Source organism: Gopherus flavomarginatus, chromosome 8, assembly GCF_025201925.1.
Source record: "Gopherus flavomarginatus isolate rGopFla2 chromosome 8, rGopFla2.mat.asm, whole genome shotgun sequence".
NCBI classification, from domain to species: domain Eukaryota; kingdom Metazoa; phylum Chordata; order Testudines; family Testudinidae; genus Gopherus; species Gopherus flavomarginatus.
Window position 1 is genome coordinate 55,056,485 of NC_066624.1, and position 27,467 is coordinate 55,083,951.

The following is a 27,467-nucleotide window of genomic DNA, read 5'->3' on the forward strand; positions in this document are numbered from 1 at the left end:
CTTTTGGCTCATGCTCTCTCCTGCTGCTTTGTCCACCCTAGGTTCACAGCGCCTGCAAAGAGCTCTTTGGGAAGAAGTGTCCCCTAGGACAGTACAAGGTCTCCATAATCCCGCCAACTGCCCTGAACAGCATCGACTCTGATGGTGAGTACTGGAGCCAAGGACTGCTGCTGCCAGTCAGGCTGGGGCAGAGCCCGCAGGGGGACGTGGGAAGGCACTTCCTTTGAGCTTGATTAGAGTGTCCTGAATGGCTGGAACTGAGTCTCTGAGACCTTGTGGCTCTCAGGGATTCCAGCTCTCCTGTGCTACCCCAGCCATCGGGGCATCGGCGGAGAGACCCATAGATCAGGCCCACTGAGCTTGTTCATCTTTCCGGGGTGTCCAATACAGCTGATCCAGAGGACTACAGACTGGACCCTGTTGCAGCTTGTTGAGGCGCCGACATTGCTGGCAGAAATCCACCCCACGCTGCCCTGCTGCTGCAGGGCACACACAGAAGGAGCTGGCACTCTCCAGGATGTACTGGCTGCCATGTAGGAACCCTGGAGGCCCCATGGGGAGCTATGCTGAGGCTGACCTCTCAATCCACTTAGCCAGGCACTTGCAGCTCCTGCTTCCCTGCAGATGGAGCCACGATCACTTCCTGAGCAGGGAAAGTGCCTTTGAATGGCTAAGAAGTGGAAAAGATCAATGCAGGCAACTTGCTGCATGGTTCATGCTGTGAGCCGCCTCTCCATCCTTCCCAGCACCATCTCTTACCTGCATCCCTTGCTGTGTTATCTATAGCACAGCCTGCCAGACCCCAGTCCAGAGCCGTAACTAGGTATTTTAGTTAACCGGTTAAGCAAGAAGATTGGCGCCCCGTAGAAGCGATTCTGAGGCAGGGCATGTGGGGTCATGTCCTACCCAGATTTCTGCCTTTCATTTAACACAGAGGTTTTCAAACTGGGGGGGCACCTCCTCCCAGGAACTGATGGATTGGAAGTTGGTGGGAGCCCCTTAGGCCCCTGGCTCTCCACGCTGTGGGAACCAGGGTGCTGGCTGGCTGCCTGGCAACCCTCCCTGCCTTGCTCCCCAAGCCAGGCCACCTCTACACAGTCGGGTGCTTCCCAGGCAGAGGGGTGGCACAGCTTCAGGCTGCACCCCTGACATGCTCTTGGCTCTCCCCTGAAGGAGACTGGCACCAGCTGACGACACCCCGTGGAGCCGGCCTCTGCCCGTAGAGCCCAGTTGCCAACAGTGAGTGAGTGCCTCAGGGAGCGTCTCATTGCAATGCCCCACAGTTTGAAAATCTCTATGCTAAATGGAAGGCAGAATTCAGGGGGACACATGACCCTGCATGCACCCCATGCTGCCCCATTTTTCTGCCCCCATGGCTTTGTACCCTGGGCTGCTGCCGTGCACACCCTGCCCTGGTTACAGTCCTGCTCTGGTCCCTGAGCAGTGCATCATCTATGTCTCTTGCTGTCTGGCAGATGGAGTCCTCATTTCCTCCTCTGCCTCTGTCCTGCCAGGGGACCAGCTGCTCCAAGTAGCTACTGAGAGAATCTCCCCTTGTGGTCACAGAGGCAAGGGAAGGTAGGACCTGTCCTCTGCAGGATCCAGGCACCACTCCTCTCCTCTTCCAGCTGCTCTGGCAGAAACACCATCTAAGGGTGCAAAATGAGGGATGTCTCTCTCCTGGCCTGATGCTCAGCCACTCCTGTGCCCCACGGCACATTCCTGTCTCTCCTCCGATCACATACGGTGTCATTTTCTGATTTCATGCCAATGGCAGGGAGGGAGGGGACCCGATGCCATGGTCTGCAGCTTTCCCCACCCCTGCTGGCAGCTCCGGGGCCGTTTCTCAGCACTGCTGGGAAGAGGGAGGAATACATTTCAGTGCAATAAGCAGCATTGCCCCAGTGGGCTACTTCTGTGATTATTTTCCTAGCTTCAAAGGGAGGGACAATTAACCTTCGTGCTGCAGCTTTGGGAGGGAGTTTCCTCCTTGTGTATACGGCATAGCACAGCACAGCAGGCATGGTGGTGTTGTGACCGAGGCTCCGGATTCGAAAGCCCCTGTCAGGGTGAGAGAACGCTTTGTGGGTGTAATAATAGGGGCACCATATTACTAGTGCTTTGAGATCCTTGGATGGAAGGCGCCATAGACAGATGAATCTGTGTATGGCTGACAAGCTCAATTCGAGAGCAACACAGTGTTACAAATTTCACAGATCCATGTGTTGTCTAAGTTGTAATCCAAGGTTAGTCCCTCACATGAACAGAAATAACTTTGACCAAGTGTTGCGCCTGGCACACAATGCAGGCCCAGAGCATCAGCGGGAAAGGAAAGGGGCCATGGCGGTAGTGGGGAAGAGAGGCTAGCACCGGGTTTGAATTGAGATGGAGAGGAGGATTGGGGAGGGCATTCCAGGCAGCAGCTGCAAAGGAGAAGGCTCTTGCAGCAATGTTAGTGAGCGTGGAGAGGATCCTGGGGTGAGGTGGGAGGGAGGTTAGAGCAGCAGTTTCTAGGTGGCTGGGTGGGAAGATTGCCCTACCAAGTGGTTTCTGCTGTAACTGGGGTGCCAGGCTGGGAGAGGTGAAAAACCCTGTGCCAGGGCCTGCTAACAGCCCCTCGGTCTGAGAGCTGACCTTCTGGGGCAAAGTTTTCAAAAGGAGCTGAGGTCCATTTTCAGAAGGGAGCCGTCAAATGCCAATGGGATTTAGGGGCCTCCAGCATTTCTGGGATTCAGGCTCCTATGTCACTGGCAGCATTTTGATGACATTTCCCAGGTCTTGAACTGAGGAAACATTATCCCTTTCTGGGCCTCACTGCCATCCCCAAATCAGCCGAGGAGCTTCAGCGGCTGTTTAAATCCAGATTGCCCAGTCTCCTTGGAGCTGAGACAAGCCACTCCCGCTCCCCTCTGTAGCATCCCTTCATGCACTTGCTGCCCAGAATCTTCCCTCCAGAGCCTTCGCTTGGCTGTGAGCACTGACTCTGTCCTCTGTTCCCTCCAACTCTTGATCCTTTTACCACCCCAGATGCTTTTTTCGGGGCCTGCTCCGATTCCCTGGTAGCCATCTATAGTGGACAACCCCCATGTACAACCCTCCCCCCACGGCTAGAGGCTTTGCTTCAGCCATTGTCTATTGGAGTCAGCCTGAGGATGGGATATGACAGGGTGCTGCTCACACCACTATCCCAGAGTAACGGGGGTGTTTCTGCCAGATTGATCAACGGTGAAAGAGTTTCAGTGGAATTCCCGTCCCTGGGCTTCTGGATCAGCACACCTGCTGCTCTGTTCTTGGCACAACACTGAGCCACATCTCCCGCTGTGCACTGAAGTCAACAGGGCGATGCTGGTTTACAGTTGCTACGGCTTCTCTGGTGATTGTTTCAGTCCATCTGATTGCAGATGCAGGCAGACAGCAGTGCATTGCTTCAGGCTTGGGTCCCTCGCTGCAGACAGAACCCTCTCAGAGTGAAGGTTCGGGTTCTGCAAATGCTGCTGGGGCTAGCTGAGAAGCACCTAACAGTGCTGACTCTAATCCCAGGATCCAGCCAGCTCTGTGTAAATGTGGCTGTAATGGAGTTACTCCTGATTTACACTGGTGTGGAGGAGAACTGGGTCTTGCTTCACTCCTGTGTTTCATCTTATTTCCTCTTTTAAGCATCCTAAGATTGCACTTGTCTTTGAAATAACATCCTTGCATTGGACATTGCCTAGTGATTGTTCATCAGCCACTACCCCAGGTCTTTTTCTTTCTCTCAGGCTGGCCCTGATTGCTCCCTCTGCCCGTGTTTGTGGCTTTTCTTTCTGTGTAGCACCCTGGACTTGTGCTCATTTTTATTCCTGTCACTTACCCATGGCAGGTTGAGGCCGTGCAGACAGTGATTTCTGAAATATTAATCATGTGCCCTCTAGTTCTCTGTCATCTGGCCGTCTCACCAATGTGGTTTCCATGCCTTTGTCTAGGTTGCTGGGAAGTCTTTGGACAGAGTTGAAGCTGATAACGAACCCTGAGGGCGGCCCGTGGACACAGCTTCCAGTCAGAACTGGCCCCTGGCCCTACTGTCGTCTGTTCCTTTAGCATTTCAGTGTCATCCTAACTCACCTTGCTTCATTGAGGGGCCTGGGATCAAATGCCTTTCCCAAATCCTGGGCATAGAATCTATGCTGTATTTGCCTTATCTATTTCTGCACAGCAGTTACCTTGTCTGAGAATGAGATTAGATTAGTTTGATATGATGGGCTGGGCTTTGATTTAGAAAACTCTGCTGCCTTTTCTATATAGCATCCATTTCCCCAACTCTGCCCCGACAAATGTGTCTGGTTATCCATCCCTGGAGCCAAGGCTGTCCGGTTTCCTAGGTCTGCTTTGGTGCTAGTCTTCCAGAAGCAACGGGATGGGAGTGATAACAGCTCAGAGAGTTTTTAGCCAAATTCTCTAATGCTCTCGGGAGGCTTCCATCTGGCTCGAGCTGAGCTAAATATGTTCTCCTCCTCCAGATATTTGCTTGCTTGGTTTTTAATGATTTTGCTGCTTCTGTCATCCAGTGGCTCATCTGCCTCTCTCATTACTCACTGGGACACTGTCAGAGTAACAGTCAGGCATTTAAAAAAACATGGCTGTGCTACTAATAATCTACCTCTCCCTGGTCTCTCTCTCCCATGCTGTCTCCTGTCCTTGAGAAATGGTGGCAGAGCGCTCCTTAGCATCCCTCCTGGGGGGAGGGGAAAAGCATTGTGCAAACACCTATCTCTTGCCTGCCGGAGCTGAAGTCTTTTTCAGCACCTCTACGGGGGTTGGGTTTAACTCACTCACAGCTTGGACAGTGATACCAGCCCACTCAGTTTCACTGTCTGGTTCTCATGGGCCAAGGCACAGGCAGCTGTGGTGTTTTGGATTTCAAAACCCTGGGTTTCTTCCTTTCTCCTCGAGCATCAAACACCCATTGCCACCTTGCTTAGTCCTCATTGCACTCAGTGCTTTCCCTAGGGGCCCTCCTGGATTCTTCCTTCATAGGATTATAGAATATCAGGATTGGAAGGGACCTCAGGAGGTCATCTAGTCCAGACCCCTACTCAAAAGGGGAACCAATCCCCAGACAATGTTTTACCCCAGTTCCCTAAATGGCCCCCTCAAGGATTGAGCTCACAACCCTGGGTTTAGCAGGCCAATGCTCAAACCACTGAGCTATCCCTCTCCTTGCTCAAATTTGTGATGGCCCATGGAGTCTTTCTTTCCCTCTATCACCTCCACATGCCTTTCCTTCCCCTCTGGGGACTGCAGGTTTCTGCCTCCTCCTCAGCCCTTACTCGTCCCGACTGCAGGTGCCTGTGTCTCCTTTCAGGGTCTCGTAGGTGGTTTCATTTGTCCTGTGCCCTCTGAGTGTCTGACTGGGGCTGCCTCTAAACCGAGCCCTCTCACCTAACAGGGCACCAAACTGGCATTCCACAAAGACTAAACTTTCCTTCTTCTTCCTCATCCACCAGCTCTGCTTGGCACTGTGCCACCTAGCTCCCAGCTTATGGAGGTCTCTGTGAGGTCAGGACTTTCTCTCCAACCCCTTACCAGACCCTATGTTGGATCCAATTAGATTTCAAATATCACAGCGAGATTTCTCTTCCTGCTTCCTCACATCCTAAGATTTTCTGGATGGTTCAGATAAGCTGGCTCTTCCGCTTGCAACCTACGCACTGACTCAGCATCTCCTGGTGGTTTGGTTCTCACATCCGATTAATTTGTTCTCTGGCTGTAGCAGATGCTTAGCAATGCCCAGGGAAGGCAGGAGGGACTGGGTGGGTAGAGCTGACAAGCTCAAAAATGTGACAGGAGAACTACAGAGGCTTACTTTTTCATGAGCACGTTCTTGGCAAGCTGCAGATGCTTTCTTTATTGCGGCTATTATACAAAGGTACTTGGGTGAAACCTCATGGTAATACTTATCTGCGTCTCTGGCTCTCTGAGGGCCTCCACCAGTTATTGGTGAGAGACATGTGCTTGTCTGCGCTGAGCTGTCACTCATTTTCATGCATTATTTAGGGATGCCAACTTGGTAATATTTAAAAGCTGGACACACCAACAGGAGTTCTGGAACCTCTCTTGCCCTGCCTCTTCCCCCTGAGGCACCACCCCTGCCCCTCCTCTCCCCTCAAGGCCCTGTCCCCCATTCGCTTCTCCCCCGCACCCCCAGTTGCTTGCTGCTTTCTCCCTCTCTCTCCCACCCCCCATTGCCAGGTTCGGGAGGGACTTTCGTATAGAGCTGGGACTGGGAGCTGCAGCCGCCCAACTGAGGTAGGAGGTGGCCCCAGCTTAGTAGGGGCTGGCGTGGGTGATGACCTGGCGCCTCCCCTGCCCACAGTAACCGGATGTGTTCTATGTCCAGTCAGTACACCCAACGGAACACTGTCAGGTCCCCTTTTTTACCAGACTTTTCGGTTGAAAACTGGGCACCTGGCAACCCTAGCATTATTTCGTTTATTCCAAGGCCAGAAGGGAATACTGTGACCATCAGGTCAGAGCTCCTGGATAGCACAGGCCAGAGAACTTTCTGTTCTTGTTTGAACGAAAGCAGATCTTTTCAAAAAACTTCCAACCTTGATATAAAAGCTGCTAGAATCCACCATGACCTTGGCAATTTGTTCCAATGTTTAATCTCCCTGACTGTGAAAAATGTATGCCTAGTTCCATTCTGAATTTGTCTAGCTTGAACTTCCAGCCATTGGATCTTGTTATACCTTCGGCTGCTAGACTAAAGAATCTATTATCTATTTTTTGTTCTCCATGTAAGTACTAATAAATCATGATCAAGTCAGCCCTTAGCCTTCTCTTTGTTAAGCTAAATAGATTGAGCATATTTTCCAATCCTTTAGTCATTCTCATGGCTCTTCTCTGAACTCAGTCCAATTTATCACCATCATTCTTGAATTGCGGACACCAGAACAGGACATAATATTCCAGAAGTGGTGCCTAATACAGAGGTAAAATCACCTCTCTTCTCCTACTCACGACCCCCCTGTTTATATATCCAAAGATTACTCCTGGGAGAATTCTGTGCCACTGTGCATGTGCAGAATTTATGTCCCCCACAGATTTCTTTGATTCCTTGCAGAAAAATGACTTTCTGACGGGGAAGCAAAGGGAACCCACAAGAGCGGTCATATGACCCTCCTCAGCAGTATGTTTCAGGTGCCCAGTGCAGCTGGCAGAGAGGTAAATCACTGTGGGGCAGGGGGCAGGACTGGGGAAGATACTGCTGGTGGCTCCTATCCTGTGCTGGGCTTAGCTGCTAGTCCAGGCTGGGCTGGGGGGATGGGACTTCCTCTTCCCCTGCACGGCATCCAAGGTCGTGTCAGTCACCCCAGCTGTAAGAAGCTTTGAAAATTGCCCTGTCCCCCCCAGCCGTGCTTCCTGCACCCATTGCTCCTCAGCTGCAGGGCAAGGGGGCACTGTACAGGCAGCTGGTCCCCCATCCGCCCAACTTCTGTGCATCCAGACCCCCTCATACTCAGACCTCCACACCCAGAACCCTACCTGACAAGCCGCATGCTCCCTTTACCTGGACCAGTCCAATGAGTAACCAGAACTTGGATCCCCACCCTGCCAAGACCCAGCCAGCTGCACCTGGATCCCCACTCCACTGAGCCCCACTCCCCCAGCATCTGGACCCCCCACACTGAGCCCCTCACACCCAGTGCCCTCTGCAGAGTTCTATCCCCCCCCACATGCAGACCTCCCACCCCGAGTCCCATCCACCTTCACCTGAACCTTCCAGCAGAATCCCATTACCGTTGCATCCATATCCCCCCTTGCACCCGGATCCCCCTAAGCCACTTACATCCAGATTGCCCCACACAGAACCCTCTCAACACACTACTGGATCCCCTCCCACTAAGCCCCTCCACACCCAGATCCTGCCTTGCTGAGCCTGCCTGCCCTCACCTGGTGCACGCACGGAGGGGCTGGACCCTGGGGTGTTTCTGGGGCAGGCCTGGTCCTTGCACTGTGTCAGGGTTGGGTGCAGCCCCACTGTTGAGTCTGTGTTCTGGGAGGTGGTGGGGCTGCACAATGATCTCCCACCTCTGTACAGCCAATGGCTTGTGCTCCCCAATGCCATGCTGGAGCCTCCACATTTAGTTCACAAATAAAATTTTTAAAATATTGTGCTCAGATTTTTTAATTTTTTGGCATAGAATGCCCTCAAAAGTAAAAGATCATACAGCCCTTTTGGCTACAGCATCACACTTGGCACTCATGTCCAGCTGATTATCCAGTATGACCCCCAAGTCTTTTTCAAAGTTGCTGTTTCCCAGGATAGAGCTCCCATCGTGTAAGTATGGTGCATTCTTTGTTCCTAGATGTATGACTTTACGTTTGGATGTATTGAAATGAATGTTGTTTGCTTGTGCCCAACTTACCAAGTGACTGAATGGTTTGGACCATGCCATCTTGTGGTGCCTTAGATCCAGTCATCATAACTGGTGGAAACAATGCTTTTTGGAAAGTCACCATAGCTCATTATTGAGGTGTTCTTATCTCCTGGTGATGTAGAACCCGGAGCTGTGTGGTCCCAGGATGGGAGTAGTACGAGGGTGTAGGTTACAGCAGCAGCAGCAGAGTTGTGTGGTGAACCCAGGGCTGGAGTAGGCTGGAGAACTGTAGGTTGAGATTGATGTGCATTGGTAGAATGATGAGAAAACCTCCACAGCTGAATCCCTCCCACTAGCTAGGGCTGTCAAGTCGTTGGTGTCACACCCATATCTCTCTCTCCCAGAAGACATGCACACTTACTGGATGTGAGTCTGTTTAGTCACAAAGCTGTGCTCCAGAGCTGGCGAAGGAAGACCCCTCCCTTTCTGGAAGCAGCGCTGGGCAGAGCAGAGAGCGAAACTGACAGCCCTTCCCGGCACTGGGCAGCACTCAGCATGCCCTGTGCAGAATGCAGAACTGGGCCTTTCACGAGAAGAGTAGCAAAAGAAAGCGATTCCACAGCCAAGTGCAGTGGAGGCGACTGCGGGCTCCGAGCCAGCTATTGATCCCTGTCTGTAGCGGTGCCAGCCCTGATCCATTAGCAGATTTCATTTCCAATTTAATTTCTTTAAAAGTGCTGCACTGACTGTAAATCCTTTGTGGGCTCCCAGATCGTTCATCTGGTGTTTACTTAACAGTCAGTGCTTTGCTCAGCTAACACCGAGCCCTGACTGCCTTGCAGCAAAAACCCCGCCAGGGATTTGCTCCTGCCTGCAGAAAACAAGGGCTGTTTTCCAACCACACACCCAGCAGCCTTTCCTGATTTCTACACTCCATCTTCAGATTCCAACCTGGGTCAGACAGCCTCTGCTTATGCCTTCTGCAGCATGGCTCCAATTCAGGGCAGCACTTATACACTTCGAGTGCAGAAGGTGGGGACCCGCAAAGATTTTGAAAATTAATACTGGTCGCTCCAGGCTTGTATTAAACTCCCAAGGTTACAGCCTTTCTCTGGCCTTGGATGGGTAAATGCTGCCACCACCCAAATGCAAAAAAACCCTTTGAACCCAGGAAGGTGCCCTTGGGAATTCCTCCCTGTGGGGTACCCTCAAGCCCTTTCATTCCCCTTCCCATCCCCCCCGGGGAAGAGCTCGGAAAGAAAACAAAGGAAATTAGCTGTTACTGCCAGCTAATTAAACAACATGCACAAACATCTTAGGTCACCAAAAATTCAATCCTGTTTTTAAAAAAGGTACATTTTTTCAAAAATAAAAAAGAAAGAAAATGCCTCTGAAACTTAGGCTTTTGCTAGATTTTAAAAGAACAATTCCAAAAATTAAGCACCCAAAATAGCTTTCTTGGGGGTTCAGCTTGAAGGTTACAAGCAAACAAAAGCATCTGGCATTAACACAGAGGAGTCCATTAGCCATAAGAAATAAACACAAATAATCCTAATCACATCTTTCTCAACATTCCTGATCTACTTACACATTTGGGAGTTCCAGATAAGGAGTTCTTGGTATGATCTGATGATTTATGATCATACCTGGCTTAAAGCTGCTTGCAGCATTGCTGCTCTGTATCTCCGCTGTCCGGAGAACAACAAACAGACAAAGGGAATTTTTTTTCCCCCAATTTTAAAAAGTTCTAGCCCTCCCATTGGCTCTTTTTTACATAAGAACATAAGAATGGCTGTACTGGGTCAGATCAAAGGTCCATCTAGCCTAATATGCTGTCTACTGACAGGGGCCAATGTCAGGTGCCCCAGAGGAAGTGAACCTAACAGGTAATGATCAAGTGATCTCTCTCCTGCCATCCATCTCCATCCTCTGACAAACCGAGGCTAGGGACACCCTTCCTTACCCATCTGGTTAATATCCATTAACGGCCTTAACCTCCATGAATGTATCCAGTTCTCTTTTAAACGCTGTTATAGTCCTAGCTTTCACAACCTCCTTAGGCAAGGAGTTCCACTGCATGAAGAAGAACTTCCTTTTATTTGTTTTAAACCTGCTGCCTATTATTTCATTTGGTGACCCTTAATTCTTGTATTATGGGACTAAGTAAATAACTTTTCCTTATTTACTTTCTCTACATCACTCATGATTTTATATACCTCTATCATAACCCCCCTTAGACTCCTCTTTTCCAAGCTGAAAAGTCCTAGCCTCTTTAATCTCTCCTCATATGGGACCCTCTCCAAACCCCTAATCGTTTTAGTTGCCCTTTTCTGAACCTTTTCTAATGCCAGTATATCTTTTTTGAGATGAGGAGACCACATCTGTACACAGTATTCAAGATGTGGGCGTACCATGGATTTATATAAGGGCAATAAGATATTTTCTCCGTCTTATTCTCTATCCCATTTTAAATTATTCCTAACATGCTGTTTGCTTTTTTGACTGCCCCTGCGCACTGCATGGACATTTTCAGAGAACTATCCACAAAGATTCCAAGATCTTTTTCCTGACTCGTTGTAGCTAAATTAGCCCCCATCATATTGTATGTATAGTTGGGGTTATTTTTTCCAATGTGCATTACTTTACATTTATACACATTAAATTTCATTTTCCATTGTGTTGCCCAGTCACTGAGTTTTGTGAGATCTTTTTGAAGTTCTTCACAGTTTGCTTTGATCTTAACGATTTTGAACAGTTTAGTATCATCTGCAAACTTTGTCACTTCACTTTTTACCCCTTTCTCCAGATCATTTATGAATAAGTTGAATATGATTGGTCTTAGGACTGACCCTTGGGGGACACCACTTGTTACCCCGCTCCATTCTGAGAATTTACCATTTATTCCTACCCTTTGTTCCCTGTCTTTTAACCAGTTCTCAATCCATGAAAGGACCTTCCCTCTTATCCCATGACAACTTAATTTACGTAAGAGTCTTTGGTGAGGGGCCTTGTCAAAGGCTTTCTGGAAATCTAAGTACACTATGTCCACTGGATCCCCCTTGTCCACATGTTTGTTTGACCCCTTCAAAGAACTCTAATAGATTAAACACAATTTCCCTTTATAGAAACCGTGTTGACTTTTGCCGAACAATTTATATTATTCTATGTGTCTAACAATTTTATTCTTTATTATTGTTTCGCCTAATTTGCCCGGTACCGACGTTAGACTTACTGGTCTGTAATTGCCGGGATCACCTCTAGAGCCCTTTTTAAATATTGGTGTTACATTAGCTATATTTCATTCGTTGGGTACAGAGGCCGATTTAAAGGACAGGTTACAAACCCTAGTTAATAGTTCCGCAACTTCACATTTGAGTTCTTTCAGAACTCTTGGGTGAATGTCATCTGGTCCTGGTGACTTGTTACTGTTAAATTTACCAGTTAATTCCAAAATCTCCTCTAGTGACAGCTCAATCTGTGACAATTCCTTCGATTTGTCACCAACAAAAGCTGGCTCAGATTTGGGAATCTCCTTGGGAAGACTGAAGCAAAGAATCCATTTAGTTTCTCCGCAATGACTTCGTCGTCTTTAAGCGCTCCTTTTGTATCTCGATCGTCCAACGGCCCCACTAGTTGTTTAGCAGCCCTCCTGCTTCTGATGTACTTAAAAATCATTTTGTTATTACTTTTTGAGTTTTTGGCTAGCCTTTCTTCAAACTCCTCTTTGGCTTTTCTTATTACATTTTTACACTTAATTAGGCAGTATTTATGTGCCTTTCTATTTACCTCGCTAGGATTTGACTTCCACTTTTTAAAAGATGCCTTTTTATCTCTTACTGCTTCTTTTACATAGTTGTTAAGCCACGGTGGCTCTTTTTTAGTTCTTTTACTGTGTTCTGTAATTTGGGGTATACATTGAAGTTGGGCCTCTATTATGGTGTCTTTGAAAAGCGTCCATGCAGCTTACAGAGATTTCACTTTAGTCACTGTACCTTTTAATTTCTGTTTAACTAATCCCCTCATTTTTGCATAGTTCCCCTTTTTGAAATTAAATGCCACAGTGTTAGGCTGTTGAGATGTTCTTCCCACCACAGGGATGTTAGATGTTATTATATTATGGTCACTATTTCCAGGCAGTCCTGTTATAGTTACTTCTTGGACCAGCTCCTGCGCTCCAATCAGGACTAAATCTAGAGTTTCCTCTCCCCTTGTGCGTTCCCATACCAGCTGCTTCAAGACGCAGTCATTTAAAGTATCAAGAAATTTTGTATCTGTATTTCATCCTGAGGTGACATGTTCCGAGTCAATATGGGGATAATTGATATCCCCCACTATTATTGAGTTCTTAATTTTGATAGCCTCTCTAATTTTCCTCAACATTTCATCCTCACTATCACTGTCCTGGTCAGGTGGTTGATAATAGATCCCTAATGTTATATTCTTATTAGAGCGTGAAATTACTATCCATAGAGATTTTATGGAACCTATGTCTGAGTTATTGAAGTCCTCAAATCGTGGTTTGAAGATCTCATGCTGCAGAGAATCCTCCAGCAAGTGACCCACGCCCCACGCTGCAGAGGAAGGCGAAATACCTCCAGGGCCTCTGCCAATCTGCCCTGGAAGAAAATTCCTTCCCGACCCCAAATATGGCAATCAGTTAAACCCTGAGCATGTGGGCAAGACTCACCAGCCAGCACCCAGGAAAGAATTCTCTGTAGTAACTCAGATTCCACCCCATCTAACATCCCATCACAGACCACTGGGCATATTTACTGCTAATAATCAAAGATCAATTGCCAAATTAATTGCCAAAATTAGGCTATCCCATCATACCATTCCCTCCATAAACTTATCAAGCTCCCCTTGGAAGGCTGTTCTAGAACTTCATTCCTCTAATGGTTAGAAACCTTCATCTCATTTCAGGTCTAAACTTCCTAGTGTCCAGTTTATATCCATTTGTTCTTGTGTCCACATTGGTACTAAGCTTAAATAATTCCTCTCCCTCTGTAATATTTATCCCTCTGATATATTTATAAAGAGCAATCATACCTCCCCTCAGCCTTCTTTTGGTTAGGCTAAACAAGCCTCTTTGAGTCTTCTTTCATAAGGCAGGTTTTCCATTCCTAGGATCATCCTTGTAGCCCTTCTCTGTACCTGTTGCAGTTTGAGTTCATCCTTCTTAAACATGAGAGACCAGAACTGCACACAGTATTCAAGATGAGGTTTCACCAGTGCCTTGTATAACGGTACTAACACCTCCTTATCTTTGCTGGAAATACCTCGCCTGATGCATCCTAAAACCGCATTAGCTTTTTTAACGGCCATATCACATTTGGCGGCTCGTAGTCATCCTGTGATCAACCAATACTCCGAGGTCGTTCTCCTCCTCTGTTACTTCCAACTGATGTGTCCCCAATTTATAACTAAAATTATTGTTATTAATCCCTAAATGCATTTTTCACTATTAAATTTCATCCTGTTACTATTACTCCAGTTTACAAGATCATCCAGATCTTCCTGTATGATATCCCGGTCCTTCTCTGTGTTAGTAATTGTCACGGAGTGTGGGGGAGTCCGGCCCTGCACCCCTCTTCCTGGGACCCACAGTGACTCTTAGCCAGCCAGTAAAACAGAAGGTTTATTGGACAACAGGAACACAGGTTACAGCAGAGCTTGCAGGCACAGTCAGGACCCCTCCACCGAGTCCTTCTGGGCTTTCAGGGTGCTTGGATCCTAGCTAGGATACCCTGAATTCCACCCACGCAGCCCCAAGCCCAAACTCAAACTGCTTCCCTCCTGCCACTCCCTTCCTTTGTTCCCCTTCCCGGGCAAAGGTGTTGACCTTTCCCCTCCCTTACCTAGCTCAGGTTACAGGCCCTGGCATCGTCCATCCCCTAAAGTCCTCCCCTGCTCTCCCACTCCCCACACAGACAGTCCCTACTGCATCACATCTCTCCCCCCTTCAAGACTGAACTGAGCGGGGTCACTCTGCCCAGTGACCTGGGGAAGTTCAGGACCCCCTCTCCGGGACAACGCATCCGCTGTCAGGTTGGCACTTCCCTTCTCATGGACCACGTCCATGTCATAGTCCTGCAGGAGCAGGCTCCATCTCAGGAGCTTGGCGTTGGCTCCTTTCATCTGGTGCAGCCAGGTCAGGGGAGAGTGGTCGGTGTACACGGTGAAGTGTCGCCCAAAGAGATATGGCTCTAGTTTCTTAAGGGCCCACACCATGGCCAGGCATTCCTTCTCGATGGCCGCGTAGCTTTGTTCCCGGGGTAGCAGCTTCTTACTCAGGTACACGATGGGGTGTCTCTCCCCCTTTTCATCCTCCTGCATTAACACTGCCCCCAGTCCCGTGTCTGAGGCATCAGTGAACACCATAAAGGGTTTGTCAAAATCTGGGTTTGCCAGAACTGGGCCACTAACCAGAGCCTCCTTCAGCGCCCGGAAAGCCTCCTGGCACTGCTCAGTCCAGATCACCTTGTCTGGCTTCCCCTTTTTGCACAGTTCAGTGATGGGGCCGGCTATGGCACTAAAGTGGGGCACGAACCTTCGATAGTACCCCGCCATCCCAATAAAGGCCTGGACCTGCTTTTTGGTTTGGGGAGCAGGCCAGTCTCTGATCGCCTCCACCTTGGCTGGTTCCGGCTTCAGGCAGCCGCTCCCCACCCGATGGCCCAGGTAAGATACTTCAGCCATCCCCACCTTGCACTTCTCAGCCTTTACTGTTAACCCAGCCTTTCGGAGTCGGTCTAGGACTTGTTTAACCTGGGACATGTGGTCCTCCCAGGTCTGGCTGAAGACGCAGATGTCGTCAATATACACCACAGCAAAACTCTCCATCCCCCTCAGTAGCTGATCCACCAGGCGCTGGAAGGTGGCCGGCGCTCCCTTGAGGCCGAAGGGCAGGGTCAGAAACTCATAGAGCCCCAGAGGGCTGATAAAGGCCGATTTCAGCCTGGCATCTGCGTCCAGCGGCACTTGCCAGTAGCCTTTGGTAAGATCCATAGTGGTGAGGTACCGTGCACCTCCCAGCTTGTCTAGGAGCTCGTCAGGCCTGGGCATAGGGTAGGCATCAGATACGGTGATGGCATTGAGCTTTCGATAGTCCACACAGAACCGGATTGACCCATCCTTCTTGGGGACTAGCACCACTGGCGAGGCCCAAGGGCTGGAAGACGGCTGGATCACCCCCAAAGCCAGCATGTCCCTGACCTCTCTTTCAAGATCCTGGGCAGTTTTACCAGTGACCCGAAAAGGGGAGCATCTTATAGGGGGATGTGACCCGGTCTCCACCCGGTGGACAATCAAATTAGTGCGTCCAGGCTGGTTGGAAAACAGCTGTCGGTACAGATGCAGCACCCCTCTGATCTCAGCGTGCTGGCCCGGGATCAGTTGCTCAGAGAGGGGAATCGCTTCCAGGGGGGAACCAGCTTTTGTCCCAGGGAATAGATCCACTAAGGGGTCATCTCCCTGCCCCTCCCAATGTCCACACACGGCCAACACCACATTCCCCCTGTCATAGTATGGTTTCATCATGTTCACATGGTACACCCGAGGGTGATGTGCCCGGTTTGACAGCTCCACCACATAGTTTACCTCATTCAGTTGCTTAATAACCTTGAAGGGCCCTTCCCAGGTGGCCTGGAGTTTGTTTCTCCTCACGGGGATAAGAACCATCACCTGATCCCCGGTGGCGAAGGCACGGGCTCGTGCTGTGCGGTCATACCAGACCTTCTGCCTCCTCTGGGCTCGGGCCAGATTCTCCCTGGCCAGGCCCATGAGCTCGGCCAGTCTTTCCCGGAAGGTCAGGACATACTCCACCACTGACTCTCCCTCGGGAGCGGCCTTCCCCTCCCATTCGTCCCTCATCAGGTCTAGGGGCCCCCTTACCCGCCTTCCATACAACAGTTCGAAAGGTGAAAACCCGGTAGATTCCTGGGGCACCTCCCTGTACGCGAACAGCAGGTGAGGTAAGTACTTGTCCCAGTCCTGCGGGTGCTGGTTCATAAATGTTTTTAGCATCATCTTCAGCGTCCCGTTGAACCTTTCTACCAGCCCGTTGGACTGGGGGTGATACGCTGAGGCCCAGTTGTGCTGGACCCCACATTTCTGCCATAAGGACCGGAGCAGGGCCGACATGAAGTTGGACCCCTGGTCCGTTAAGACCTCCTTGGGGAACCCCACCCGGCTGAAAATTGTCAGCAGCGCATCTGCCACTGTGTCTGCTTCGATAGAGGACAAGGCCACCGCCTCGGGGTAGCGAGTGGCAAAATCCACCACCACCAGGATGTATTTCTTCCCTGACCGGGTCGTCTTGCTGAGGGGTCCCACTATGTCCATGGCTACCTTCTGGAAAGGTTCTTCTATGATGGGTAAAGGCCTCAAAGCCGCTTTCCCCTTGTCCCGGGCCTTCCCCACCCTCTGGCAGGGGTCACAGGATTGGCAGTACTGTCGGACATGGGTAAAGACCCCAGGCCAGTAAAAGTTCTGTAGCAGCCTCTGCCTGGTGCGCCGGATTCCCTGGTGCCCTGCGAGAGGGATGTCATGGGCCAGGTACAACAGCTTGTGACGGAACTTCTGGGGAACCACCAGCTGCCTCCTGATCCCCCATGACTCTACTTCCCCCTGGGGGAGCCCATTCTCGGTACAGGAACCCCTTCTCCCACAGGAACCTCTCCTTGCAACCTCTCCTCATGGTCTGTACCGCACTAAGGTCAGCCCGGTCCCTGTGCTTCCGCAAGGAGGGATCTTTCTGCAACTCGGCCTGGAACTCAGCAGCTGGGACAGGAATGGGGACCGGCTCTCTCTTGCTGGCTGGGTCTGAGGCCGCAGCCTCTCTGCACCGTGCCCCTGGGCGTTCCCCGCTCCCTGAGTTAGGGTCCTGCACCTCAGGTCGAGTACCTTCCCCGTTGTCGGGGAGCAGTGCCATTTGCCGACTCTTACTACGAGTCACGACCAGGGCACTCTGGGTGTTACTAGGCCAGTCCTCAAGGTCCCCTCCCATTCACACGTCAGTGGGCAAATATTGGTGTACCCCCACATCCTTGGGGCCCTCCTTGGCCCCCCATTTCAGGTGTATCCTTGCCACGAGTACCTTGAATGGGGTCCGGCCCACGCCCATCAGGGTCAGGTAGGTGTCGGGCACCATCCGATCTGAGGCCACCACCTTGGGCCGGGCCAGCGTCACCTCTGCGCCCGTGTCCCAGTACCCAGTGACCTTCCTCCCATCCACTTCCAGGGAAACAATGCACTCTTTCCGGAGGGGCAGCCCCGCGCCCACCCGGTAAACCAAAAACCCGGAACCGGGAGCATCCACAGGTGGTATGTTGCCAACCCCCCTTTCCTGGGAATGTAGCCCCTCCTCCGATTGGGTTTTTACCCAGTCCACCCTCTGCGGGTTGGGTCTGCTTGGTCTGTCCCTGAGCTTGGGGCACTGGGCCCGTATGTGACCTCGTTGGCCACAGCGATAGCAGCCCATATCTCGTGGGTACCCTTGAGTGGGTCGGAGGGACCTGCCGCTGGATGTTCCCCTTTTGGGGTGGTTCTCCATAGGCCCCCTTTGGGAGGTCCCATGATGACTCTCTCTCTGCGTTGAGGCAGGCCTGCTCCTTCGAGACTCCTCCCTGCCATCCCCTGCCCGACTGTCCACAAATTGGTCGGCCAGCTGGCCTGCATGCTGCGGGTTCTCCGGCTTCTGGTCCATCAACCACAGCCTCAGGTCGGACGGGCACTGCTCGTACAGGTGCTCCAGTATGAATAGGTCAAGCAGGTCCTCTTTAGTTTGGGCCCCAGCTGTCCACTTGCGGGCATACCCCTGCGCCCGGTTGACCAGTTGTAGGTATGTGACCTCACGGGTTTTACGCTGGCTCCGGAACTTTTTCCGGTACATCTCAGGAGTCAGCCCAAACTCACGGAGCAGGGCCTGTTTGAACAGTTCGTAGTCCCCTGCCTCCGCCCCTTTCAGTCGGCTGTACACCTCCACGGCCGTGGAGTCCAGTAAGGGGGTGAGAACTGCGATCCTGTCTGCAGGGTCAACCCTGTGCAGCTCGCAGGCATTCTCAAAGGCCGTCAGGAAGGTATCTATGTCCTCCCCCTCCTTACGCCGGGGCAGCAAGTGCTTATCAAAGCTCTTTGTAGGCTTGGGTCCCCCCTCACTCACCGCAGCCGGGGCCTCACTTCTCCTCAGCCGGGCCAGGTCCAGCTCATGTTTACGCTGTTTCTCCTTCTCCTCCCACTCACGCTGGCGCTGGTTCTCCTCATGTTTACGCTGGTTCTCCTCATGTTCACGCTGTTTCGCCTTCTCCTCCAGCTCTCGCCTCTTTAACTCGAGCTCTTCCCGTCTCAGCTCCCTTTCATATTCCAGCCGCCTCCGCTCCACGGATGCCGAGCGTTACCGGGAGGATCCCCTGCTGGGGGGTGAGCTTCGCCGTGAGGCTCCCCTGCTGGCCGGGGGTGTCACGGTGCCCTCAGTATACACTGGGCTACTCCCCGCCCTTCCCCTACGCCTAGGAAGGGGGGGTCTCGGGAAGCCCTCGTCTGCCGGCTGACCACTCCCAGCGGGGACAGACACTGGTGCCTGCGCTGCATCTGCTCGGCTGCTTCCCTCAGAGACAGGGCTCCGTTCATTCATGCGGTCTCCCTGCTCCAGCTGGGCAATCAGCTGGTCCTTGGTGCGTCTCCCCGGGCGCAACCCCCTCTGCTTGCACAGCTCCAGCAGGTCGCACTTGCACCACTTGGCATACATCTTCCTGCTGACCACTCACAGGCCGGGGTGCTCGCCGCTCCCCACGGTTTCCAGGGGGACCCCTAGTGCACCAGCCCTTCGTGAGGTCACCACCTCTCTGCCAGGGTCGAGCTGCCGACTCCTTCGCCCCTGGGACCGCTCGCTGCAATCCCCCGGGGGACCCTGTTACTGCAAAGTCCTTCTCACTGGGCACACACTCCCAGGGGTTAACCACCCCTTCGTTTTACTGCTCCCCAGTCACTTACTGCAGGAAGCGCCGTCCACGGGGTGCAGTATATCCCACCGCTGCCACCAGTTGTCACGGAGTGTGGGGGAGTCCGGCCCTGCACCCCTCTTCCTGGGACCCACAGTGACTCTTAGCCAGCCAGTAAAACAGAAGGTTTATTGGACAACAGGAACACAGGTTACAGCAGAGCTTGCAGGCACAGTCAGGACCCCTCCACCGAGTCCTTCTGGGCTTTCAGGGTGCTTGGATCCTAGCTAGGATACCCTGAATTCCACCCACGCAGCCCCAAGCCCAAACTCAAACTGCTTCCCTCCTGCCACTCCCTTCCTTTGTTCCCCTTCCCGGGCAAAGGTGTTGACCTTTCCCCTCCCTTACCTAGCTCAGGTTACAGGCCCTGGCATCGTCCATCCCCTAAAGTCCTCCCCTGCTCTCCCACTCCCCACACAGACAGTCCCTACTGCATCACAGTAATACCTCCCAGCTTTGTGTCATCCGCAAACTTTATTAGCACATTCCCACTTTTTTTGCCAAGGTCAGTAATAAAAAGGTTAAATAAGATTGGTCCCACAACCAATCCCGGAGAAACTCCAGTAGTAACCTCCTTCCATCCTGACAGTTCACCTTTCAGTACAACCCGTTGTAGCCTCCCCTTTAACCAGTTCCTTATGCACCTTTCAATTTTCAGATTGATCCCCATCTTTTCCAATTTAGCTAATAATTCCCCATGTGGTACCGTATCAAATGCCTTACTGAAATCAAGGTAAATTAGATCCACCGCATTTCCTTTGTCTAAAAAATCTGTTACCTTCTCAAAGAAGGTAATCAGGTTGGTTTGGCACGATCTACCTTTTTGTAAAACCATGTTGTTGTATTTTGTCCCAATTACCATTGACCTCAATGTCCTTAACTACTTTCTCCTTCAAAATTTTTTCCAAGACCTCACATACTACAGATGTCAAACTAACAGGCCTATAGTTACTCAGATCACCTTTTTTCCCTTTCTTAAAAATAGGAACTATGTTAGCAATTCTCCAGTCGTACGGTACAACCCCTGAGTTTACTGATTCTTTAAAAATTCTTGCTAATGTGCTTGCAATTTCATCTGCCAGTTCCTTTAATATTCTTGGATGAAGATTATCTGGGCCCTCCAATTTTGTCCCATTTAGCTGTTCGAGTTTGGCTTCTTCCTCGGATGTGGTAATATCTACCTCCATATCCTCATTCCCATTTGTCATCCTACCATTATCCCTAAGCTCCTCATTAGCCTCATTAAAGACTGAGGCAAAGTATTTGTTTAGATATTGGGCTATGACAAGATTATCCTTAACCTCTATTCCATCCTCAGTGTTTAGCGATCCCACTTCTTCTTTCTTTGTTTTCTTCTTATTTATATGGCTATAGAACCTTTTACTATTGGTTTTAATTCCCTTTGCAAGGTCCAACTCTACATGGCTTTTGGCCTTTCTCACTTTATCCCTACATGTTCTGACCTCAATAAAGTAGCTTTCCTTGCTAATACCTCCCATCTTCCACTCCTTGTAGGCTTTCTGCTTTTTCTTAATCACCTCTCTGAGATGCTTGCTCATCCAGCTTGGTCTACAACTCCTGCCTATGAATTTTTTCTGCTTTCTTGAGATGCAGGCTTCTGATAGTTTCTGCAACTTTGACTTGAAGTAATTCCAGGCCTCCCCCACCTTTAGATCCACAGGTTCCTCAGTCCAATCCACTTCCCTAACTAATTTCCTTAATTCTTTAAAGTTAGCCCTCGAGAAGTCAAAAACCCTAGTCCCAGATCTATTTTTGTTTTATCCTTCCATCTAGTTTGAACTGAATTAGCTCATGATCACTCGAACCAAGGTTGTCCCCTACAACCATTTCTTCTAGGAGGTCCTCACTACTCACCAAAACCAAATCTAAAATGGCATCCCCTCTTGTTGGTTCTTCGACTACTTGGTGAAGAAATCCATCAGCTATCACTTCCAGAAAAATCTGAGCCCTATTATTATTACTAGCACTTGTTCTCCAGACTATATCTGGGAAGTTAGTCTCCCATGATCATACAATTCCCATTAGTGTTTACTTCATTAAAAACATTAAAGAGGTCTCTATCCATATCCAAATTGGATCCTGGCGGTCTGTAGCACACCCCAAGCACTGTCTGAGGGGAGGCTCTAGTAGCTTTCTTTCCCAATGTGATTTTTGCCTAGACAGACTCTGTCTTATCCATTCCATCACTTTTTATTTCTTTACAGTTAACCTCATCATTGATATACAATGCTACTCCACCACCTTTGCCTTTATTTCTGGCTTTCCTAAACAGCACATAGCCTTCAATACCTGTACTCCAGTCATGACTACTATTCCACTATGTTTCTGTTATCCCTATAATATCTGGTTTCACTTCCTGCACCAGTAGCTCTAGTTTCTCCATTTTGTTACCTAGGCTCCTCGTATTAGTGTACAAACATCTTAATTTTTGCCATTTGGCTTCACTGACATTCTTTACCTGGTTAGGCACAGACATTCTACAACCAGTATCACCTATTAGATTGGTATCTACACTACCCTTCCTCCTTATGTCCATTCTTCTGCCCACGGCTGTATCCTTTCTTACTTTTTCTTCTTCCCTCTCAATGTTAAAATCTGGTGTGGAGATTACCTGGACATCTCCCAACCATCTCCCCCAGATTCCTAGTTTAAAGCTCTCTTAATCAGTTGTGCTAGCCTCCATCCTAGACATCTATTTCCCTCCTTACTCAGATGAAGTCCATCCCGAGAGAACAGTCCTTTGTCCATGAATGCTTCCCAGTGGCTGTACATCCCAAAGCCCTCCTTATAGCACCACTGCCTGAGCCATCTGTTGATCGCCATAATCTTGTCACACATTTGTTGCCCTTCTCTGGGCACAGGCAGAATCCCACTGAAGATCACTTGAGCCTCGATTTCCTTAAGCGTCTTCCTCAGTCTGGCATAGTCTCCCTTGATACATTACAGTGAGAATCTAGCTGTATCATTTGTTCCCACATGAAGGACAATCAGTGGATTCTTTCCTGCTCCCGTTAGGATCCTCTTCAGCCTCAGGTCCACATCCTGTATCTTAGCACCCGGCAGACAGCACACCTTTCTGTTCTCTGGATCAGCCCTAGTTATAGGGCTGTCTATCCTTCTCAGTAAGGAGTCCCCAATCACGTAGACCTGCCTTTTCCTGGTGACAGTGTGATTCTCCGGTCTATCCCCTATTCCCTCTGGCTGCAAGTCCTCGAGAGATCTGCAACCTTTACACTAGGCAGGCAAGTCACTAGTCAGGTTCTTCCGCTCAGGTGCCTACTCCTTTTCTTTTACCTATGGGCTTCTTAATCCTTTACAGGTAAAGCAAGTAGAGAACAGCTACTAAGAGGAATTTTATAGCTATATAGCTGTCTGGATGTCCGTAAAAGGGAACTACCCCCTTTCGTTTATCACAATGCCCTTCCTGAATAAGGATGCTTCCTGAATCAGACCTAAGGGCCAAGCATGCATATATTGCCAGGGCCAGACCTCAATAAGGTGGCAGTGTATCTGGGGAAGAACATGGAGTACACCCAAGCGTGGAATAAGTGTCCGTTCAGAAGGGGTGCAGATCCTACTTCCATTAGAGTCAGTGGCAACAAGATCAGCCCCAGAATGCACTAGGAGAGAATTTAACAGCAGTGGTCTGTGTGTCTCCATTTCTGTGGCACTTCTTCCCATAGTATCCGGATGTCACAGATGTTGAGGGTTAACATAGGTTTCCTCATATGGTTCATCTCCAGCTCCGTCCCAGGCACTGCTGCTATGGCGTCAATCTCCCTTCCCATCCATTGTCATTAGTACACTGGAGCAGCAGCCAGTGGCTCGCCTCCAAATGAGATCCGAGCTCTATTGTGTTGGGCACTGCATTCACGTGGACCCTGCACAGCTGTAAAGCGTGGGTGGGGCCATGCTGCACATGGGAGCTGCTTTTCTCTATTGAGTTTGGGGCGGAGACTTTGGTTATGACTCTCCCCGAGCCCATTATTAGTAGCATTCGTTGTGGGATTATTAGTAGCATTCATTGTGTACATTCCTGCATGTCATGTGGGGCTGAGGCTGGGAATCTGCCAGGTACTTCAGCCAAAATCTCCCCAAGCCGATGGCCTGAAAGGCCAAGTGAAGGCACTCCTCTACACTCCCTTCCTCTCGGCCTATTCCAAAGCAGCTCTCTGTAGTATTTCCCTGGCCCTCATTGCCAGGCTCTGAGCCCCACACAATCTCTATCCTCATACTCTCTGGGGCAGGGTAGTGCTGTTGTCCCCATTGCACAGGTGGGACAGGGTTACATAGGTAGTTGGTAGCAGAGGAGGGATTTGGACCCAAGCCCTAGGCTATTGCACTGCTCACTGGGGCACTCGGCTTTTCCCCAGGCTTCTGGAAGGCCACCTGCCCCTCGTCCTGCTCCAGCCCTCTGCTGGCCTTCGTCAACTCCAAGAGTGGTGACAACCAGGGTGTGAAGTTCCTGCGCAAGTTCAAGCAGTTCCTCAACCCGGCGCAAGTCTTCGACCTGATGAACGGGGGCCCTCACCTAGGGTAAGCGACAGCGCTCTCTGTCGCCCGGCCCCCTCCTTGTACTCATGCCCATGGCTCCCCCTGCCACCCGCTGTCATACGACCCCCTCCCTGTGCTTGCACCCATGGCGCCCTCTGCCGCCCGGCCCACTCCCTGCACTCGCGCCCACAGCGCCCCCTGCCACCTGGCCCCCTCCCTGCGCTTGCGCCCATGGCACCCCCTGCCGCCCAGCCCGCTCCCTGCACTCATGCCCACGGCGCCCGCTGCTGTCCAGCCCACTCCACATGCCCTCTGCTTCCCAACGATGTCCCCTGCCACCCAGCCAATTTCCTGCACTCACGCCCACAGCGCCCCCTGCTGCCCAGCCCACTCCGTGCTCATGCCCATGGCGGCCCTTGTTGCCTGGCCCACTCCCTGCACTCATGCCCACAGTGTCCGCTGCCTCCCAGCCCACTCCACATGCCCCATGCTTCCCAACGATGTCCCCTGCCACCCAGTCAATTTCCTGCACTCACACCCAAAGCCCCCCCCCCACCTCCCGACCCCCTCCCTGCGCCTATGCCCAGGGCGTCCCCGGCCCCCTGACTTCCTCCCTGCGCTCATACCCACAGGGCCCCCTGCAGCTCGGCCCCTTCTGTTTCCTCATGCCACAGCACCCCCTGCAGCCCGGTCCACTCTGTGCGCATGCATCGGCGCAGCCCCCTGGAGCCTGGCCCCCTCCACACACTTGCACCCACTGCACCCCCTGCAGCCCAACTTCCTCTGAGTGCTCACGCCCACAGCACCCCTTGCAGCCCGGACCCCTCCCTGCACTCATGCCCACACGGCACCCTGAAGTTCAGCCCCCTCCCTGTGCTTGCACCTGCAGTGTCTCCTGCAGCCTGACCCCCTCCACGCGCTCACACCAGCAGTGCCAGGCCTCACACTCCATGAGATGGTGCGTCCCTTCCCTCCCTTCCTTCTTTGAGCTATCTGGGGGCCAGGGAAAACAAGGAAGCTGCTCAGATCCTAGAGACACATGACTCCATCCACCCAGCCAGGCACACCCCGTATGTCCCCGTAGCTGGGAGGGCCTCGTAAAGATGGGCCAAATAGAAACCTCAGCAGTTCCCACCTACTCTGTAAGGGGCTGAACTGGGGCTCCAGCCCTTAATGCTCTGAACTAGGTGAGCCTGGGCTGTTTGGATTGGGTATACTATGTTGCTCTCAGCCCAGCTCCAGCCTGAGCCCAAGCACCTATCCTGCAATTTTATATCCCCTCACGTCTAGCCCTGTGTCACAGAGTGTAGGGGAGCCAGGGCCCTGTATCCCCCCCACTTCCTGCAATTCACTGTAACTCTCAGCCAGTCAGTAAAACAGAAGGTTTATTAGACGACAGGAACACAGTCCAAAACAGAGCTTGTAGCTACAGACAACAGGACCCCCGGCTCAGTCACGTCCATCTTGGGGCGCAGGGAGCCCAGACCCCGGTGCTGGGCCTCCCTCCTTTTTCCCAGCCAGCTCCAAACTGAAACCTCCTCCAGCCCCTCCTCTGACCTTTGTCTCTTTCCCGAGCAAGAAGGCCACCTGATCTCCTTGTTCTCCAACACCTTCAGTTGGCGCCTTAAGGGGAGGGGCCCAGGCCATCAGTTGCCAGGAGACAGGGTGTCGGCCATTCTCTGTGCAGACAGCATCACACTGGCCCTCTAGGGCTCTGCAACAAGCACACACTCTTATCCCACCACCTAGATACTTAAGAAATGCATAGGGGAAACTGAGGCACTCACACAATATTCAGAGAAAACATTAAGAACATTCCCACTTTGTCACACTCTGCAAGCCTGAGTCAGCTGACCTGGGCCAGCCATGGATCTAGTCGTACCACTGACTGTTACTCCTGCTTGAGTGAGCTCTGCTGTCCCTCAGGGGGAGGGAAAAGGCCAGGGCCTTCTTTGGAGGGAGCTGAGCTAAGGCAGTGTCTGGGACCCCTTTTAGCCCTGACTCTTGTCCTCTCTGTGTGTCTCTTGCCAGCCTGCGGCTCTTCCAGAAGTTCTCCACCTTCCGGATCCTGGTCTGCGGGGGAGATGGCAGCGTGGGCTGGGTCCTCTCCGAAATCGATGCGCTGGGATTGCACAAGCAAGTGAGGAGGAGTCTGTCTGTCTGTCTGCTGCCTCTCCCGTCTCCGTGTCTTTGAGGGATGCCCCCGCCCCCACTGCCCCTTGGGCCTTGGCAGTAGTGAAAAGCTGGCTCAGGGGCGTGTGCTAAGCCTTGACAGCCAGGAGCCACATTTCCAGAACCATCGCACAGTGGCAGCACTGGTGGGTCTGGCATGGGCTAGGTGTGTGTCACCAGGGCCAGACATGTGCAGGTGCTGGATGTGCTCTCGGCTTGTTTAGATAGGAGCCTGCAGTGCATGCCAGCAACATCCTAAAATGCCAGCTGTGCCCATCGCTAGGACACCCCCAGTGACCTCCCCTTCTGAGCGTCGCTGATATTAATCAGAGTATGACCTGAGATCCTGTCCACACCCATCAGAAAGATCCCCAGGGTGTGGAGGGGATCCTGCATGTACCAAAGGATGGGTCCATTGGACACAGCACCCCATGTCTATTGGTTTTGGCTGGGCTCTCAGATCGAGGGCTGCCCCTTGCTCACAATTCTTTCCTTACCGTGGCAGTGCCAGCTTGGTGTCCTGCCGCTGGGGACAGGCAATGACCTGGCGCGGGTGCTGGGCTGGGGCAGTCTCTGTGACGACGATACCCAGCTGCTGCAGGTCCTGGAGAAGCTGGAGCGGGCCAGCACCAAGATGCTGGACAGGTGAGCAGGGATATGGCTGTGAGCTGAGCAGACCTCACTCCTCCCCTGGGCCAGGAAGGGGGCTTCCCTCTCGTGATCCCGAATGGGGAAGAGAACCAGCTCAGTCCGGATGAGCGCTCCCTGGGAAGGACTCTGAGGCTGGGCATCAGCCCAAGTCTGCCATCATGCCCCTGCATTTCCAGCCACATCTCCCAGGCAGCAGGTTGTCCCATAGCCACCTACTGCAGGGTGTCTTCCTCTGTGCCTGGCCGCTCTCGGAGACTGGTCTGTCCGGGCTGCCAGTCCCTTCCCCATTCCTTCCGGACACCAGGGCCTGACGAGGACTGAGACGAGAGCCACCTCCCCTGCCCCTGACTTGCTGTTGCCATATCCTGTTGTCCTGGCTTTCTCAAGTCCCTCTCTGTGCTCTATGGGGAAGGCCCATCTCCCTGCAGGTCCCTGCCCCACTATGGCCCAGTGCCTGCCTTCATCTCAAAGGGGCCGCCCTGGGTTTCCGGGCAGGGCTGGCTGCCAGGCCATAGCTTGGCAAGGGCTTGGCCCCGGCAACAAGCATCTTGTCTTTGCCTTCCCCCGAGGTGGAGCGTCCTGACCTATGAGGTGCCCAAGCAGTCGCCCCCTGCCATCAAAGAGGAGGAGAATGGGGATTCCTGCATCCAGGTACAGCTTCTCTGTTGCCTATCCAGCGTGGCGGGTGGGGCCTGAAGTGGCAGCATGGCCCAGATGGGCTGGGGGCATGGGACATGGGACATCAGCTCCTGAGTTCAGACCTCTTCCT

General features: G+C 51.7%; 1 protein-coding gene across 9 annotated transcripts in view; it reads left to right on the top strand.

Moving 5' to 3' along the window:
* Nucleotides 1–27,467, top strand: part of DGKK (diacylglycerol kinase kappa) — a 188,033-nt gene that overhangs the window by 120,745 nt on the left and 39,821 nt on the right. For all 9 annotated transcript variants that reach the window (XM_050965366.1, XM_050965367.1, XM_050965368.1 and 6 more), the window contains exons 9-13: nt 42–144; nt 23,755–23,917; nt 25,907–26,015; nt 26,553–26,692; nt 27,268–27,349. In XM_050965366.1, the coding sequence (XP_050821323.1) occupies nt 42–144; nt 23,755–23,917; nt 25,907–26,015; nt 26,553–26,692; nt 27,268–27,349 (597 nt within the window). The remainder of the gene's footprint in view (nt 1–41; nt 145–23,754; nt 23,918–25,906; nt 26,016–26,552; nt 26,693–27,267; nt 27,350–27,467) is intronic.